Source organism: Dendrobium catenatum, unplaced genomic scaffold (genome assembly GCF_001605985.2).
Source record: "Dendrobium catenatum unplaced genomic scaffold, ASM160598v2 fragScaff_scaffold_9, whole genome shotgun sequence".
NCBI classification, from domain to species: domain Eukaryota; kingdom Viridiplantae; phylum Streptophyta; class Magnoliopsida; order Asparagales; family Orchidaceae; genus Dendrobium; species Dendrobium catenatum.
Genome location: NW_021318471.1, coordinates 1,085,425 through 1,103,174, shown reverse-complemented (window position 1 = coordinate 1,103,174; position 17,750 = coordinate 1,085,425). Strand labels below are relative to the sequence as shown.

General features: G+C 35.8%; 1 protein-coding gene across 4 annotated transcripts in view; it reads left to right on the top strand.

The window, feature by feature from the left end:
* Positions 1 to 17,750, top strand: part of LOC110092481 (ubiquitin carboxyl-terminal hydrolase 18) — a 50,712-nt gene that overhangs the window by 22,938 nt on the left and 10,024 nt on the right. Inside the window, exons 8-12 of one of the 4 annotated variants that reach the window (XR_003702311.1) lie at positions 9,171 to 9,255; positions 9,334 to 9,546; positions 9,625 to 9,686; positions 9,978 to 11,306; positions 16,947 to 16,965. Coding sequence is in view for 1 of the 4 variants with exons in the window: in XM_020817051.2 (XP_020672710.2) it covers positions 9,171 to 9,255; positions 9,334 to 9,546; positions 9,625 to 9,686; positions 9,978 to 11,253 (1,636 nt within the window). In the remaining 3 variants the exon portion in view is untranslated. Of the gene's footprint in view, positions 1 to 9,170; positions 9,256 to 9,333; positions 9,547 to 9,624; positions 9,687 to 9,977; positions 11,598 to 11,940; positions 12,559 to 16,946; positions 16,966 to 17,750 lie in introns of those variants that run through there. The other 3 variants (XR_002302591.2, XR_002302590.2, XM_020817051.2) reach the window with 3 other exon arrangements.

Sequence of the window (17,750 nt, the reverse complement as noted above, 5' to 3'; positions counted from 1 at the left end):
GGGCGGAGTGGCGGACGACGGATCTGGTTCCGGAATGCCCTATGGGCTTGAGCCGCTCGAGTCTTGACGCGGACAGACCTCAGAGGCGCAGACGACGCCGTCGACGCGGACTGAAACACACGCTCAAATGACGCGAACCCGGGTCAAACCGGGTTGATTCCGGGTTTCCGGGTCAACCCGAACCCGACCCGGTTTTACAAACGGGTCGAAATCTTCAACCCGAACCCGACCCGATTCGGGTTCGGGTTGACCCGAACCCGAAATTTTCGAGTCAGGTTCGGGTCGGGTCAAATGTTGACAGCTCTAATCCACCACATTTTTGGATCAATTCTCCACCTATCACGTAATGACTCTTGGTCACCAAAGTCTTCTAAATAACAAAAAAAAATTAATAAGCTCAATATTGACACTTCTTCTCTCCTCATTTGGAAAATAACGCTTCAAACATGCCTTCCTCATATTTGAAATTTCTAAATTTTTCTGTGGATAAACTCTTTGAGGATCCTCTTGAAGCCATTCTTTAGTTGAATATCTTCAAAGTCACCAAAGTCTTCTAAATAACAAAAAAAAATTAATAAGCTCAATATTGACACTTCTTCTCTCCTCATTTGGAAAATAACGCTTCAAACATGCCTTCCTCATATTTGAAATTTCTAAATTTTTCTGTGGATAAACTCTTTGAGGATCCTCTTGAAGCCATTCTTTAGTTGAATATCTTCAAAGAATATTAAAAGCAAATAATAAAAAATGTTGAAATTACTAAACAACAAAATGTAAATTAATAATGAAAAAATATTGAATTTACCTGGGATTTAGTGAGTGAGCCAAGCAATATAAAAGTGTATTACTTTTGCTCCACCTATCTTCTAGAATAGCATAAATAATATCCTGAAAGCTTGAGTCTTCCTGAAGTGCTTTCCTCTCATGTCTGTATGTAATTTCTTTTATTTTGTATGGCATTGAACCCCACATCTCATAAATGTGATGTAAACAAGACTTATCTGTATTTGCTATTCTCAACATTTCATAAATTGGATTTGTGAAGTTTAAGATGTATTCAATCTCATCCCATTATAAATCATCTAAAAGCTTCTCATTTACATACCTAGCATTTCCAACATCATCTTCCCTATAATATGATCATTTGTCACTTATCACCATAGCTTGAAGAATATTTTTAATTTTTTTGAATATTCTCAACATCATTATAACTGAGGCAAACTGAGTTTTAGCAACTGCAAGCATCTTCAAATTAAAAAAATCATTGAACATAAAGAGACTCATGAAGTGATTCATAATAAAATTCCTAATGACACCTGCATCTCCAGCAATCACTGTGATCCAATGACATTCATTGTAGGTGATTTCGTTTGCATCGGTATTCTTAGCTGCACAAATGTTCTTCAAGGCAAGATTAAGCGTATGCACAACTCATGGTATCCAGAAAATATGAGGATAGGCTTGCTCTACAAGTAGACCTGCAACTCTACAAACAGGTGCATTATCAATAATGACCAGGATCATTTGTCACTTATCACCATAGCTTCAAGGCAAGATTATTATTGCATGCATAGGTAAAGACATTCTTGTAATGTGAATTTCTTGCTAGGTTAAAAAGATGTCCAGCTGAGTAAAACATTATAGCTATTTCCCCATCTAGTTGTTCTCTCGTTTGTAAATTAAATGCTTTCTCCAAAGCACTATCTATAACATGTTTTCTTCTTTTTGGTTCAAATCTCTCCATCTGAAAAGGCCCTTTATTTATAGTACTGTCATCACTTCTAATTGAAGAAGATGATGAAGGATATGAAGCATGAGTGCTTGGAAGTGAAATATGTTTTGAAAGCTCTTTTTTACTCATTTGCTCAGCTTCACTGATTTTTCTTTGTAATTCATCTATTTGTGATGAGCTCATATTCGGGCATATTTTAATTCCATGGCCACTAACCTTCAACAAATGAGTTTTCACTCTATAATATGATCTTTTGTATTTGGCATTACAAAAAATACATTTGAATGCAATATTGCTACACTTTTTGACGTTTTACCTATTTTTGTCACATAACCCCTGTAGAGGTTTGTTATCTTCAATATTGGTCTCTAATGGACCATAAGTAGATCAAATTCCTACACCACTACAGCTCATTATCCTACGAAGGATCGACACAAATTAATCCACATGAATTTGAAACATGAAAAATTTTTAATTAAAAGTGTAGATATGTTGCGCTTATGCCGGGGGTCCAAGGGGGCGCTGCCCCTTGTCGGGTTTTGACCTGCCGGGTCAGATCGCGGGGTCAAGGGGCAGAACAAATTTTTATTGTAAGAGTTGCTTTAAAGTTTTCTCTACATTCTCGGTACTGCTTGGTACCATTCGGTACCCCTCTGTACCGAGCGGTACCGAGTTCGGGTACCGAGTGGTATCGAGTTCCGGTATCGAGCGGTACTGAGTTCTAGTATCGCTCGATACCGAGCGGTACCGAGCAGTATCGAGCAGTACTAAGTTCTAGTATTGCTCGGTACCGAGCGGTACCGAGCAGTACAGAGCAGTATCGAGCGATACCGAGTACCGAGCAGTACTGAGCGGTACGGAGTGCCAAGCGGTACCGAGCCTACGATTAAGAAAACGAAGAAAGAAGAAAACGAACCTTCAATACTCACGTCGCCTTCATTATTCTTGTTGTCGAGTCGCTCCGTTGACGAAGGATTCTGCCTGCTTTAATGCTCGCGTCGTCGAGCCTCTTTGTCGACGAAGGATGATCCTGTCCGCTTCTATGCTCTCGTCGTCGAGCCGCTCCTTCGACTATAACGAAGAAGACGAACACCTGTGCGGAAACGAAAAACCTAGCTCGCCGAAATATTTAAGCCGCATAAATGAATAGGGATATCGAGCTGATAACCGAAATGAATAGGGCAAATTGCGGCTCTATTTTTTTAATAGGACAACCTGTATCCGATACACGTGTCCGATCAAATCTAAATAATATTTTAATTGGACACGGCTTGGCAAAGCCGTATCCGACACGTATCCGTGCCATATCGGAGGCGTATCCGTATCCGTCACGTGTCTGATACAACATGTCTCGTAAATAGGCGTATCCGTGTAACATAGGCCATGGTGCATAACGCATGACACGGCGCGCGCCATTTTGAACATGATGCAAATTATAAAAGAATTATAAAACAATAAGCATGAATATGAAATATCATTAAATTGAAAGACAAACTATTATAATAACAAGCAAACAATGACAATACAAATAAATAACAATCCAACATAATTTCAAGTCCAATAAGTAGTCAATTTTCATACAACTAAAATATATTTAAATGAAAGCAAATAGCATTAAGAAGATAATAATTTGCAATCTAACATTTATCTTAATACCTTTAATATATTTAAAAATTAGAAAATATATTATCTTGAAAAAAATATATAAAAAAATTTATAATTACATTAAAAAAATTGTAAAACAAATGGGCGCGCTATCTTGCGCCGTGCTCCATGCGCCCTGGCGCGCATGTGGCGCAAATAGTGCGCGCCATTTTGAACGTTTGCGCCGCGCCATACACATGGCACCGTAGGTGCGCCGCGCTTTCGCGCGCTATTTTGCGCCATTGACATCTATGTAGTAGACATTCTCCTCCAATTTTGTTCTTCCACACAATTTCTCCCTCCCTATCTCTCTCTCTCACCTAAATTCCTTTTTTTTCCCTCTCAGTTCATGCTCTCAACTTCTTTATCTTGTTCAACTTTAGTGGACGGAGCAAAAATAACTTATCCTTCTTGAGGAGTGGCGTCTGCCCTTCGCTCAATTGTACGGTTTTGTTCGCCAATCTCAAAATTCATGGCCATCATATTTTTCATAACTTTACTCTGATGCCTATTTGTAGGAAAGAGAATGACTCAACTTATGAGGAAGTATAATTAATCATAAATAATGACCAAAGAGTTCAAGCACTATAAAATAGAACATCAAAATTTATATGGCTCGACTTAAGTAAGCCTACATCCGCAACTTCGCTAAGATTAAATAATCTACTAAATTTCAAAAGAGGTACATGAAGTCCACTTCATAGAAAATTAGAGATATGGGAAAATATACCATTTTGCCTAGCTGAGAGAAAATATAGTCAAATACTACAAAGATGAGGGCTAAATATGGATTGATTCAGTTAATATTTTTCCTTCTCTATTGTATGGGTCCAAATGAGAACTATTCTCTTCTATGACCAAGAGTTTTTCCACTTGCTGAAACTAGGAATAGAAACACTTATTCCATCTTAAAGAAGCCGTAGTCTCACCTTGCAAGCACAAAAAATAACTTATTTTCTTTATAATTGGATCGTAGAAATAATTTTTTGTTTTTGAAGGCCTGAAATCATTAAATTCTCAATCTTCTACTTTGTGACCATTATTCTTTAACATTGTGCCTTGACTCCTTTTTTTTTTGTAACGAGAGCACCAAAACTTGATGTGGAAGCATCAACCATGATTGAGAAGAATTTGTCGCAAAACTATCACAAAAGCGAAAGAGAAGAAATACGACATATAGTGATTCACGTAATTCAACTTTAACTAGGCTTACATCCATGGGAAAGGTGAAAGGATTTGATTACCTCTCACCATGCTATCAGCAACCAAGACAAATTCTACTATAACCCTAGTTGATGCCACCCCCTTCTATGTTGTAATCCTATAGCTGCTTTCTCTAGAAACTCAAACTAAGAAATCTACACTCTAGAGAATCCTATTCGAGAGGGTATGTCATGGAGGCCTTCACGATTGGTTTGCAAACCCTCGATAAGAATCTCCATAATGTAGCTATTAACATCAATCAAAGGTATCCGATCTCCTTAGGAATATGTTGTTCATATCTCTTGAAGTATTGAGTCATAATTAGCAATAATAGCGGAAACATTTGTAGAGGCATGATGCTTATTGACCAATTGATCTTTACAATATCTCTAATATAATGTTGACTAATTTTCACTACAACAACAATAACACCAACAACAAGCTTTTATCCTACTTTGTGGGATTGGCTACTTTAATATTTTTTCTCCATTGTGTTATATTAAGAGTTAAATTCTCATTTCTAAATCTAATAATAATATATTTTTAATACTTTCTACTCAAGTTTTTTTAAGCCTATCTCTATCTTTATTAATATAGGCTGGATCTAATATATCTACACTCCTAACAGGGCTAGTAGAAGGCCGACGTTTTATGTGAACATATCATCTATGGTGTCACTCTTGAATCTTGTTTCTCACTGTAGCTACTCCAACCTTATGACATATATATTTGTTTACTATTATTTCTCTAAGTGTAAAGCTTGAGCATCCTCATCTCTACAACAATTAATTAAATTTTATGCTTCTCTTTTAATGACCAACATTTTTGCACCATAAAATATTGCAGGTCTCACCACTATCTTATTAATTTTTCCCTTAAGTTTGAGGGTTACTTTTCTATCACACAACATACCCGATACATTCATCCTCTTCAGCTATTTAACTTAAATTCTACCAATAATATCCTCATATGTTTCACCATCAATTTGAATAGTAGACCCGATATATTTAAAACGTGCACTCTTTTTAATAACTTGATCACCCAATCTCACAATCCCACCACTAGATCTATTGCCATTAAAATTATACATTGTATTTAGTTTTAGATCTACTCAAATGAAAACATTTAAACTCTATGTACGAGCTCACTTACCTTATCCTATTTGACTTAAGTATTAGGATGCATTAGAATTTAAGCTTAATTGATACTAATTTTTTAATGTACTCATCTTTTTTCTATTTTAAAATATTTTCTTTTAATTTTTTCATATTTTTTATTCGAGTTTTTCATCAACTTCCTCTCTAGTCTTATCAATAAGAAGAATATCATAAGCAAAAAGCATACACCCAGGTACATTCTCTTGGAAATGTCTAGTGAGAACATCCATAAGTAAAATAAAAGATATGAGGTTAAAGCTGATCCTTGGTATAATATAACTGAAATAGAAAATTACTTAGTCAAATCTCCTTATGTTTGAATACAAGTAACAACTACTATAAGCATATCGTTAATGACTTGAATATAAGCATTTTTAACTCTTCTCTTTTTAGAACTTTTCAAAGCACTTCTCTTGAAATTTAATCATATGCTTTCTCTAAATCAATAAATATCATATGTTGGCCCCCTTTCCTCTCTTTATACTTCTCCATTAAACCTCTCAACAAATGTATAGCTTCCATAGTAGACTTAGCCGACATGAATCTAAATTAATTTTGATAACATTAGTATCACGTTGTAACGTATACTCAATAATTCTCTCTTATAATTTTAATCTGACACATTAATTTAATTCCTCTATAATTTGCACTCTTATGCGTCATCTTTATTATAAAAATAAGAATCAACACACTTATTTTTCACTCATATGACATCTTTTAGTCTTTAAAATAATATTAAAAAGTTTATTAAGTTAAGAAAATCTTTTTTCTCTTAAGCATTTTTATACTTCTATTGGAATATTATCAAGTCGTATTGTTTTTTCACTATTTATTTTCTTTAAAGCCTTTCTAACTTCAGTTTTATTAATACAATGATAAAAACAAAAATATCTATTTTTATTTTGGATGCTAAAGTCACTCAAGTTAATCGTATTTTCATAACCTTTATTGATAAATTTATTGAAATATCCTATCCACCTATGAAAAAAAAATCCTATCCACTTATGTTGAATATCTTTTTCTAAGAAAATCATTTTTTAATATTTATTCTTAATAAACTTCGCTTGAACTAGATCTTTACTTCTCAAATCTTTTTTGCTTGGCTAGCTTATATGTACATCTTTTACCCTCTTTTGTATTTAATTTATTCTATAAATATTAAAAACTAAAAGTATTATTTTTTTAAAATTGTTATGAGTCTCTTATCATCTTTTCCAATTTTTTGAGTTTTTCTATATAAAATAAATTTTATAACAAATTTCTTATCCTCATATTTTGATTCTACAAACAACTATTTTTACTATTAAAGCATTTTTCTTTTGACTCTCAAAGCACATACTTAACAACATTCTTAATATCACTAGATATATTTTTTCAAATAACAATAGCTTCTTCATTAATATGAACAACTCAAATCATAAAATCTAGAATCTTACTATCAAAATTATTTTTATTGGCATTTTTTAATTACCCTTATTTAATCATAAGACAATTTTACTTTATTTTCATTTTTTCAACCCTTTTCATGTTAAAATCCAAAACTAATAAGTGATATGCTCGGTGCATAAAATTTTAGTCGGAATATTTTTATAATTTAAATGATTTATTTTAAGAAAATAATTAATCTGAGTTTTATAATATTCATTTTTGTAAGTGATGAGACACTCATTTCTTTTCTTAGATAAAATATTGGCAATTAGAAAAATCACAAGCAAGAGCAAAATCTAATGTGATCTCATCACCTTTATTAGTCACTCCAAACTTATAGCCATCATGAATTTTTTTAAAAGTTTTTTATAACTCTACCAATATGTCTATTTAAATTTCCTTCAATAAAAATTCTTTCTTTAAGATATTCTTTATATGAACTTTTTTAAGCCATTTTAAAAATTTATTTTTAACCTATATGAGAAGCATAAGTACTTAAAATATTAATAATCTTAACATTAACAATCATCTTTAAAGATAATTCTATCTCCAATTTATTAATTTCTTTAATATTATCCTTCAAAATTTTATTTCTAATCACACTTAAACCATTTTAGTATGACTCTTATCTGAATACCAAAATTTTAAATCCTAAACTATCAATCTCCTTAGCTTTTTTTCAACTTATTTAGTTTTCTGAATACATAAAATATTTATTTTCTTATCTCTTTAGCCTTTTTTCCAACCAATTTAGTTTTCTGAGTACATAAAATATTTTTCTTATGAATCATAATATCTATTTATTTCATTGATTGTATATAAGAGTACTTATATTCCAAATTCATATCTTAATTCTAATTTTATGGACTAACTTCTTTGCTTACATCCATCCATAATATGGGAACTCCTATTTAATACTGCACCTGGGCGCTGGTGTAGCAACATCTGCACGCTTTTCGCTGTATTCAAGCCATATTGCACATCGCTTTCAGGGAACACTTTAGCATTACATAATGTATTAAATGATTCATGTCATGATTGTTCAACAAGTATTATGGTGGTTAATAATTGCCTAACACAACTCTCCAATTTTCTCATATAAGGCTTGGGATACGACAACAACATGGTTGTCTAATTTTTACAATTATGATTAAATATGAGAGACACATCATCTAAAGTACTCTTCATCCAATGAAAGGTAATCTGTAATTAAACTTAATCCTTAAATGCAAAACAACTTTATCATTTGAGCTATACCATTTTTAACGGTGAGATTGCATTCTTCTTCCTGTCTCATTCCAGAGAACATCATTCAATAAAATTTTGACCTTTTATTTCCCCAAAAAATTTTTTTGACCTTTTTATCCTTGCATACTGTCAGTATTTTGTAATAAAATGTTGATTAATTTTCACAATTATGTTTAAATATGAGAAGCACACGTCATCTGAAGAACTGTCCGTCCAAGGAAAAAGATAGCCTGTCATTAAAGTTGTCACTTAAATGCTAAACAACTCGATCCTTTGAATTAAACCATTTTTAAACTGTGAGATTGCATACTGTCTGCCTCATTTCAATAAAATTTCTGACCTCTTTACCCTTCTAACAATCATTATACATGTAGAATTTTTTGTTTGTTTGAAGACCAATCATTATTGATGAGATCTGTTGAATAAAACTTGAAAGCATTTTGATAGAAGTCCAAAGGCAAATTACTGATTCCTGGTAAATCAACATCCTTTTTAGATATTACTTGTACACATATTTTATACAATCAGGTTTTAGGGTGGCGCGTGTAACCAACTTGAATTTTGGTTGCGATGTTCTGGTGCATTTTAGAAACGCTTCTGTCTCAGTAAATTTTAAGGGGAAACGCTTCATGATATTCCACTTGGCAAGAGTGCCTTTTGAAAATTCATTTTTAGATGCTTTTAGAGATTACATGTACTATTTTCACTTAAAGATGATGAATTTCAGCCTTATCAAATTTTGTTGGTTTAATATTCAGATGCAATGGCTATGTCAAAGCATGGAAAAGACTTACAGTTCATCAGGCTCCAAATGTTCTCACTATTGCTCTCAAGAGATTCCAGGTTTGAGCCCTGTCAATATTTTCCTTATAATTCATCTCAATTTTGCATCAGCCCAAGATTAATCTCTTGCTTATGCAGAGTGGTAGGTTTGGAAAATTGAACAAAAGAGTAACTTTTCCTGAAAATTTGGATCTCACTCCATACATGAGTTCAAGTGGAGATGGTACTGACCGCTATACTTTATACGGAGTTGTTGTTCACTTGGATATGCTAAATGCTTCTTTTTTCGGTCATTACATTTGTTATATAAAGAATTATCAAGGCCTCTGGTATAAAATTGATGACTGCAAGGTATTTTCCCTTAACCTTTTTTAAAGCAATTATGAATTCTTTGCTCTGGAGCTGGAGCTCATTGTTGTGATATTGTAGGTTATAAAAGTTGAGGTGGAGGAAGTACTAGCTCAAGGTGCTTATATGCTGTTATATCGTAGGTATGTTTTTCATTCCTAACAACTAATGAAGTTGTAAAATGTAGTAAAATGCTTCTGCTTTTTACTTGTAAGTGTATAAACGCACTAATTCAGTAACTGGCTATTGCATGGTTGCCTTGATCACTTTATTTTTAAGGTAAACTTAATTTTCATCATACAACAATGATATTATGATTCCATATCAAAATATTCAGAAAAAGGAGCACCATTTAGTGGATTCAAACATGCTAGTTGTTAGGATAAGGCTAACAATGATGATTGTTTGAATACCTATTTTCAATATTTGATCAGGAGAAATCCTAGGAAGGATCCTTTCGTCAAGCCCGTGGAGCGTTCTACAAATGCGCATTTAGCTGAAACTGATCCCGAGACTTCAAGTGCTGCTTGTGCTGTATTTTCCATGCCCTTGGAAGCTGAGCCTCAAACAAATATTTTACATTCCGAAACGTTATCTAAGTTCTCCACGTTAAGAGATACAGGGCATGATAGAGAGCTTGTAGAATGCAGCGGAAATGAATCAGAAGATATGGACCTGTATGCATTGGGGACCACTAAACTGGTGCCTAAAAGTGCTGAAAACTTTGGCATTGATAATTCTTTCGCCAATCCATCTGAAGTGAATGGTGTCAAATTAGAAAATTCAAATTGTCTGGAAAATTCCTCAATCAAATCTATGCCATCAAAAGCCTCAAATACTGCTAATTTTTCCTATGCTGAAATTGAATCAACTGAATTCGAAGAATTGAACTCTTATTCTGATGCTAGTTTGCATATGGAGGAAGGCAATGTATCAGTTAATGGCAAAGTAATACCTGAGCTATCCTCCACAGATAACGATATAATTATGGCAGAAGCATCAACTGCACCTATCCTTACTTCAAGCATAGATCAAGGGCCTAGATTGGCCCTAAGCCCTTGGCCTGAACCACGAGCAATAATTTATGATTCATCTGGGCTAGTAAATGGTACTTGTACTTCAGATACTTATCTAGAATGTGAAATGCACACGAAAATTTCGATGGACAGTTCAAGAGTAAAAATGAAGCCAATCTTTACCCGCGGATTCCTCGACAAGCCTGTCCATAAGAAACCTTCAGGGTGTGAGGTAACAGTTCCAATGGACAACCACGGAACTCCCTTATCCTCCAAAGCCAATAGCCATTCTAACGGGCATTTACAGTTTGGCTGGGATATCAATATGGCTAGGGGCAATGTAAATGGAGACTCAATTTCTCCTGATTCGAATGTGACTTCAAATTCTCCTAGTTCCTCGAATGGTTGTTCTCGAGATCATACCGAAATGGAATGCAATGGCGTATCATCATTTTATGAGAATGAAATCAATGAATTTGGACAAGAGCTGCCATGCTCGAGCTTCGAAACCTCGGCCGAAACATTCAATTCTCCAAGCAATGGTGATGGCTTTTTATTTAAAATGGATGTGGTCTTTCCATCATATGGCTCAGATATAAAAACTCCCAAGTCTAAAACCTCTGAATGTTGTCGAGATGAGAATCAAATATCAAGGCCCTTAAATGGATTTTCTACTGCTGATTTTTCTGAGTAAGTAGCTGCAATTCAACTATCTGTTGATCATCATCATGAAGAAGTACCATTTTGGTAAGATCCGAGATAACTAAAGATTTTTTTTTTCTAACTTTAGAAGAATTATTCAGTTTGGTGCATAAAAGGAGGAAGGAAGCTGCGGCATATTCTGTGTTTTTTGCCATCTAATGTCATTTTTTTACATGGATTCTGAGTATTGGAGGAGAGTATCTGAGTTCCACACAATTTTGCCGAATCTCAGATGCTCTTCGAAATACCATGCAGCTGTACTAACTGTCCAAGTTATTATTTGAACTACTAATTCACTGACCTGGTTAATATCATATAGCCTTTAATGCCCTCTAATCTAGTCCGTTAAATTCATGTTTCTTCTCTTATATAGTGTTTATTTCGTGCTATAGAATATTTTAGTCTTTCTAACTTTTTTTTTGTTGGCTTATATTGGAGGCATATGATGGTTATTGATTAAAGTCATAATGTTTGTTTTCCCCATTTCATTCTTCTATTTGGGTTCCTCTGCTATTCCATTGCGCTTGAGTTTAGATGGGTGTTGGGAATATTTCAAGCAGTTGAAGAATAGGGTGAAAAAAGGTAGATTAGGATGGTTTAGATGAAATGAAAGACAATTTTTGTGTGTTAGAAATAAATAATTTAAATCTCATATTCCACTTTGCATATGCTTTTTCAGATATCTAGCAGGTAGGCGGCGAGTCGTTATAAAGGAACTCGCACCTAACAAGCCACACGAAGGACTCAACTCACTCAAGGACGTCGAGAATCTACTCGCTTGGAAGCACACTGGGAAGTTGTTTCCCATGGGGACAATTAGGGGCAATCGTAGATCACACGACTCGCAACATGTGTTATTAGATAGTTCGTCCACTAAAGCTGCTTGCCATCATACACAGTAGAGTGTCTTCACTCACTCTTGTCGCCTCCGTTACAAGAAAGTGCCTACCCAAGGAGCTCTTAGCACGTCCTACCACGGAGCTTGCCTTCCTTGCAAACAATAGCTCACTCGCCTCCCTTTCTGAGGTGATTCATGGCTCCATGACATGTTGGCAACTCCAGGGCACTCACTAGTCACAGGTCCCTCCATCTTAGCATTTGCTAATGGACTCATCCCATGCTCACTTGCTCATACCTACTTTGACACCATTGAGCTCATCCAAAGGTAGATTATCAAAAACTAACACAACTTTGTTCTCCTTCGAGCTAATTAGAGGATGAAATATGTTTAGGGGTGGTCCACGTTGGGTTGTGTAAAGTATGCACTTTTTATTTATTTCCTTTTTAGCATTTCTTGTAGCCCTCAGATTTCTATCAATAAATGATGAAGAGAAACATTTGAGACCTTTTTTATTCAAGATTTTTAGTTACCTAGAGCTCTTATACTATAGATCTATAATTATGATTTTTTTATTCATTCTCACATTCTCACATAGGTTTCCAAGTCATTTTCTCTAAGTTAGCATGCTAGTAGGGTCAGGCATCATCCACGGACAAATTTGGATCCAACTTCCTCTAAGGAGACTTTGGTTGATGCCAGTGATAAGAAGATAAGCCCAACTTGACAAATAGAGTAACCCAAAATCTTTAGTGAACATGGAGAACTCTAACTTTAATACTTGCTGAGACATAATGAAGATGGAAGCGAGGTTTGCCCAAAATGATTCAAGACACCTTAGGAGGACTACCAATCCATACATGAAGGTTGAGCACTCCTAAAGAGTCTTTTGACTTGGCAACACGTCGCAGGAGGCTTGGCAATAGAGTGTTGACCTCAACATTTGTCCTTGATCCCACTTGCACACTAATGAGTGATGAAGACTACAACCCACCATTTCTTGTAAGAGAGCTGAACATGAACTCACAAACTCTCAAGTATTGTTTGTTTGACATTAATGATGCTCTCAAGTATTATTTGTTCTTCATGACACTCAAGGAGTCAATAGTGAGGTGGTTTACTCACCAATCAGTGTGGGTCATCACTTCCTACCAAGATTTTAAGAGAATGTTTGTGACACAATTCATTAGTGCTCAAAAGCCCAAAAGAGCTCACATTGCTCTTCTGAAGATGAGATAGGAGCTCGGAGAGGGACTTGTGAGTTTTATTATGAGATTCTAAAGGGAGATGCTTGAAATGAATGATTTAGAGGCTGTAGTCAATCATACTACTTTGACCTAAGGATAAGGGAGTGTCCTTTTCATTATGCATTCGACGTGAAGTTGTCGTGGTCAAATTATTAGAGCTCTCCAATAGTCATGCCGAAGAGTATAACAAAGTGGTTGAATCCTACATATCCATTCGATCTTATGAATTTCTCTCTCTCAAATCAAAGGCATCAATGACAAGGACAAGAAAGTGAGATAACTCACCCTAAAGAGCGAAGAGATATAAGACATAATCTGCTGTGAGATCATTGTCTTCTAGAGCACCAGAGGGTGCCCTTGCAATCTAGGCCACTAAGGATTGTGAGACCACTTGCATTAAGGGCGAAGTAACTCCCTTGTACCAGTCACCCCTACCATAAAGAGGTTTCACACTGTTTGCTAATTTATCCCATCTATACTCCTTTGAGTATTTACATCAAATCCCTCGTTTGGTTCACATTGTGGGAGTGGTGCCCGTCATTTTGGGAGGCAAGCGATTTAACTCGCCAACGACAACAAAGCGGTTGAAGGTCAGAGAGGTGAATTTCATGTCCACCTCACGAGCTCCAACGGTGGACATCGCCCTTTTTACCTTTGGAGAAGCTGAAAAGCCAGCATGAGGGAACCCTCAAAACGATGCTATCGCCATCATTGTGCTAAGTACCAAATGTCAGATAAGCAACATACTAATAAATACAAAGAGTTACGTTAATATTATCTTTAAATTTGTATTTGAGAAGATGACCTTCTTACTTCCCAACTTACACATAATATATATATCCCCTATATGGCTTCGTAGGAGAATGTAGAGAGACATAAGGAGTAATCACCTTTCCAGTTACCTGTGGCAAGGGTGACCAACAATACATAGTCATGGCAGATTTCAACATAGTGGACGCTCCAACCACTTACATTACCATCTTTAGTAGGCCCCTACTGTAACCATCAAGTTCTCAACTGAAGGAAGGGATATAATTATGATGGGGATCTCACACAGTTAACGTACCTACTACCTAAGGGCGGTCAGGAAGGTGTCATCTTTCTCAAAAGAAGGCTAATATCTATATGTGGAGTGCGAGTCAGGTAGAACCCTTAGAATAAGTGCATTGTTCAGTTAGAAAGCATAGGGCGAACTCCTTCAAGCACTATGAGAATATATTGACGTCTTTGCTCGGACGATAGTAAAGATGTTAGGCATCAACAAATAAGTCGTTTGCCATAAGCTGAATATGAGTAAAGAAGCAAGAACCTTAAAGTAGAAGATAAGAAAGGCTCTAGTAGTACTTGCCGAGCCTATCAAGCAGGACAAACAAAAGCTGATTGAGGTTACTTTATTAGGGAGGTTCAGTACCCATACTAGATATCCAATATGGTGATGGTGTAAAAAAAATGAGCTAGTGAAGGATGTGTGGCCTTCACTAACTTTAATTTAGCATGCCTTAAGTATGTCCACCCAATATCAGGGATAGACTCATTGGTGGACTCGATTATGGGCTATGTAGTGATGAGTTTCTTCAATGCCTTCTCTGGCTACTACCAAATAATTAGGCACCCAGGCGATTGCGAGAAATTGCCTTCATTACGATAGAAGGCTTGCATTATTATATGGTCATGATGTTTGACTTAAATAACATAAGGGCGACTTGTAACAATCCAAACTCTTAACTATCAAGATATTATCTGCTTTGGCTTAAGGGACTCACGGTTTTGCCCTATTGGTAGAATTTTTCAGGAACTCTTAACTATCGAGATATTGTCCGCTTTGGCCTAAGAGCCTTACGGTTTTCTCTTGTTGGTTTAACTTCCCAAGAACTCTTAACTGTCGAGATATTATCCGTTTTGGCCTAAGGGCCTCATGATTTTGTCAGGTTGGCTTAATTGAAAAGTTTCTTAAATGAAATTCCAATCATTACTCCAAAAGGCGCCTCCATGTTTAAGAGTTTAGTTTCTTTTACTTAAGAGCCTCCATGTTTAAGAGTTTAGTTTCTTTTATTTAAGGGGTTTCACAATCTCCCCCACTTAAGTAACTGACATCCTTGTTAGTATCCTTATCTCATAATCATCCACCAAGTCAATATTATTCTAAAGGTGACCCCTACAAGTTCAAGTGGTGACTCTCACCACATAACACTTTGTCTCATACAGGGTTTAAGAGGTGGCTCCCATGTCGTAGCATTTTATCTTGTATGACACTTAGTTCCCATCTTCCGGTTGGTGTATTACTGTGATACTAATTATAACTTCTCAAACTCTTAATTATCGAGGTATTATCTGCTTTGACTTAAGGGCCTCATGGGTTTGTCCTGTTGGTGTAACTTTCAGGAGGTCACCCATTCTAGGATTTCTCCGGGATGAGCACGCTTAACTACTGAGTTTCTTAAATTTAATTCCAACCATTACACCAAAAGTTGCCTCGATGTTTAAGAGTTTAGCTTCTTTTATTTGAGTGGTTTCACATGACCTACCATAAAGAATGATGGATAAACCTTTCAAGGACCAAAGGGGAGGAACGTAGAGATGTATGTGGATGACCTATTAGTTAAGAGCAAGTTACTCAAGTTGCACATTGAAGATTTAAAAGAGACATTCACTACTCTTAAAAGTTACAATATGCAACTCAATCCTTTAGGTATACTTTTGATGCAGGTTTAGGGAAATTTTTAGATTCCCTTCTCACCACTGAAGGTATCAAGGTGAACCCGAACAAATGTAGGTAATTTTAGAGATGCCATCGCTAAGTAAGGCAAAGGAAATACATCGACTCATTGGGCGAGTCACTGGCTTAATCTCTTCATCTCCAAGCTTAAGAAAAAAGTGCTTGTCATTCTTCAAACTACCTAGAAGTTCGCCTGGAGCGAGAATGGTGAGGTCGCCTTCCAGTAATTAAAGTTTCTTATATTCTCGTCTCCTCTACTCCAAAGTTCCATACTTGGTGAGGACTGTTTAGGGGTACAAATGAGTCGAGTTTAGCTCAAGTTGTAGCAAACTCGACAACTTGAGCTTGACTCGTAATCCCTCAAAAGAGCATCTTGAACTTGAGCCCATAGAATGAGCTCGAGCTCAACGTGTCCATTTTTACTTGAGATTGAGAGCTCAGCTCAAGATGAAATTGAAGGAGCTCTGCTTTGTTTTCGTTGAGGAAGAGCAAAGTTCGATGGAGGAAGATCAAGGCTGGAGGTCTTGGTTTTTGCCGAGGAAGAGTGAAGTTTCATATGCTTGATGATTAAATCTCTTCTGAAAGAAGGAAGAGAAATGGTGAAGGAGAAATGACCGAAGTTCGACGAAATGACATGATTTGGGAATTGAGATTATGCCTTTTCACTTTTTTTACATGTGCATTAATTATTCAAATTTTTTTATTTTCCTCCGAAAATCACACAACTACATTTAATAATTTTTTTTTTTAATTAGACAGCTGCATGTAATGTTTTTTTAATGTTCTTTTGCAAATTGTACAACCACATTTCTTTTTAACTTATACTTTGATTAGACCTTAATGTTTAAATTATAATTTGATGTTTAAATTAATTTTTCAAGCAGTGGCTTGATAAGATCGACTTGCAACATCATTGGTGAGTTGAGTTCGAGTCGGCTCAAGAGCCAGCTCAACTTATTTACACCTCAAGGACTGGGTGAAGACATTATCTATTTAGTACTTGTCTAGGAAGAAGGGAAAAAGTTGTGGCTGGGATATTATGTGAGCATGACACTAAGAGCAGAGCAAAGATATCCTATCATGAAGAAATTTGCATGGGCACTCCTAACCTTTGATAGGAGACTACGACCATACTTTCATGCCCATTTGATACAAGTTGTTACATATCATCCTCTCAAATTAGTACTTGTTATGCCTGCTCACTCAAAAAGATTGCTAAAATGGTCGATGGAGTTGAGCTAGTTCCAAATCACCTATAAGCCAAAGGACAACCATCAACGCTTAGGCTCTCTCCAACTTCCTTGCTAACTTTAATACCCAGTGCATCGAGCAATTAGTAACAACACTGGATCCTTTATGTTGATAGAGCTTCAAGCCAACATGAAATAGTGCGAGGATGATTTTGAAGAGCCCAACATAAATTGCCATCACTCAAGCTGCCATCATTGAATTCAAGTTGACAAACAATTAAGCAGAGTATGAAGCCTTACTCGCTGACAATTTGCAACTCGCTGTAGAGCTTGGAGCTACCTAGTTGATGATGCACTTTGAAGAGCCCAACATAAATTGCCATCTCTCAAGCTGTCATCATTGAATTCAAGTTGACAAACAATTAAGTGGAGTATGAAGCCTTACTCGTCGACAATTTCCGATTCACTGTAGGACTTGGAGCTACCCAGTTGATGATG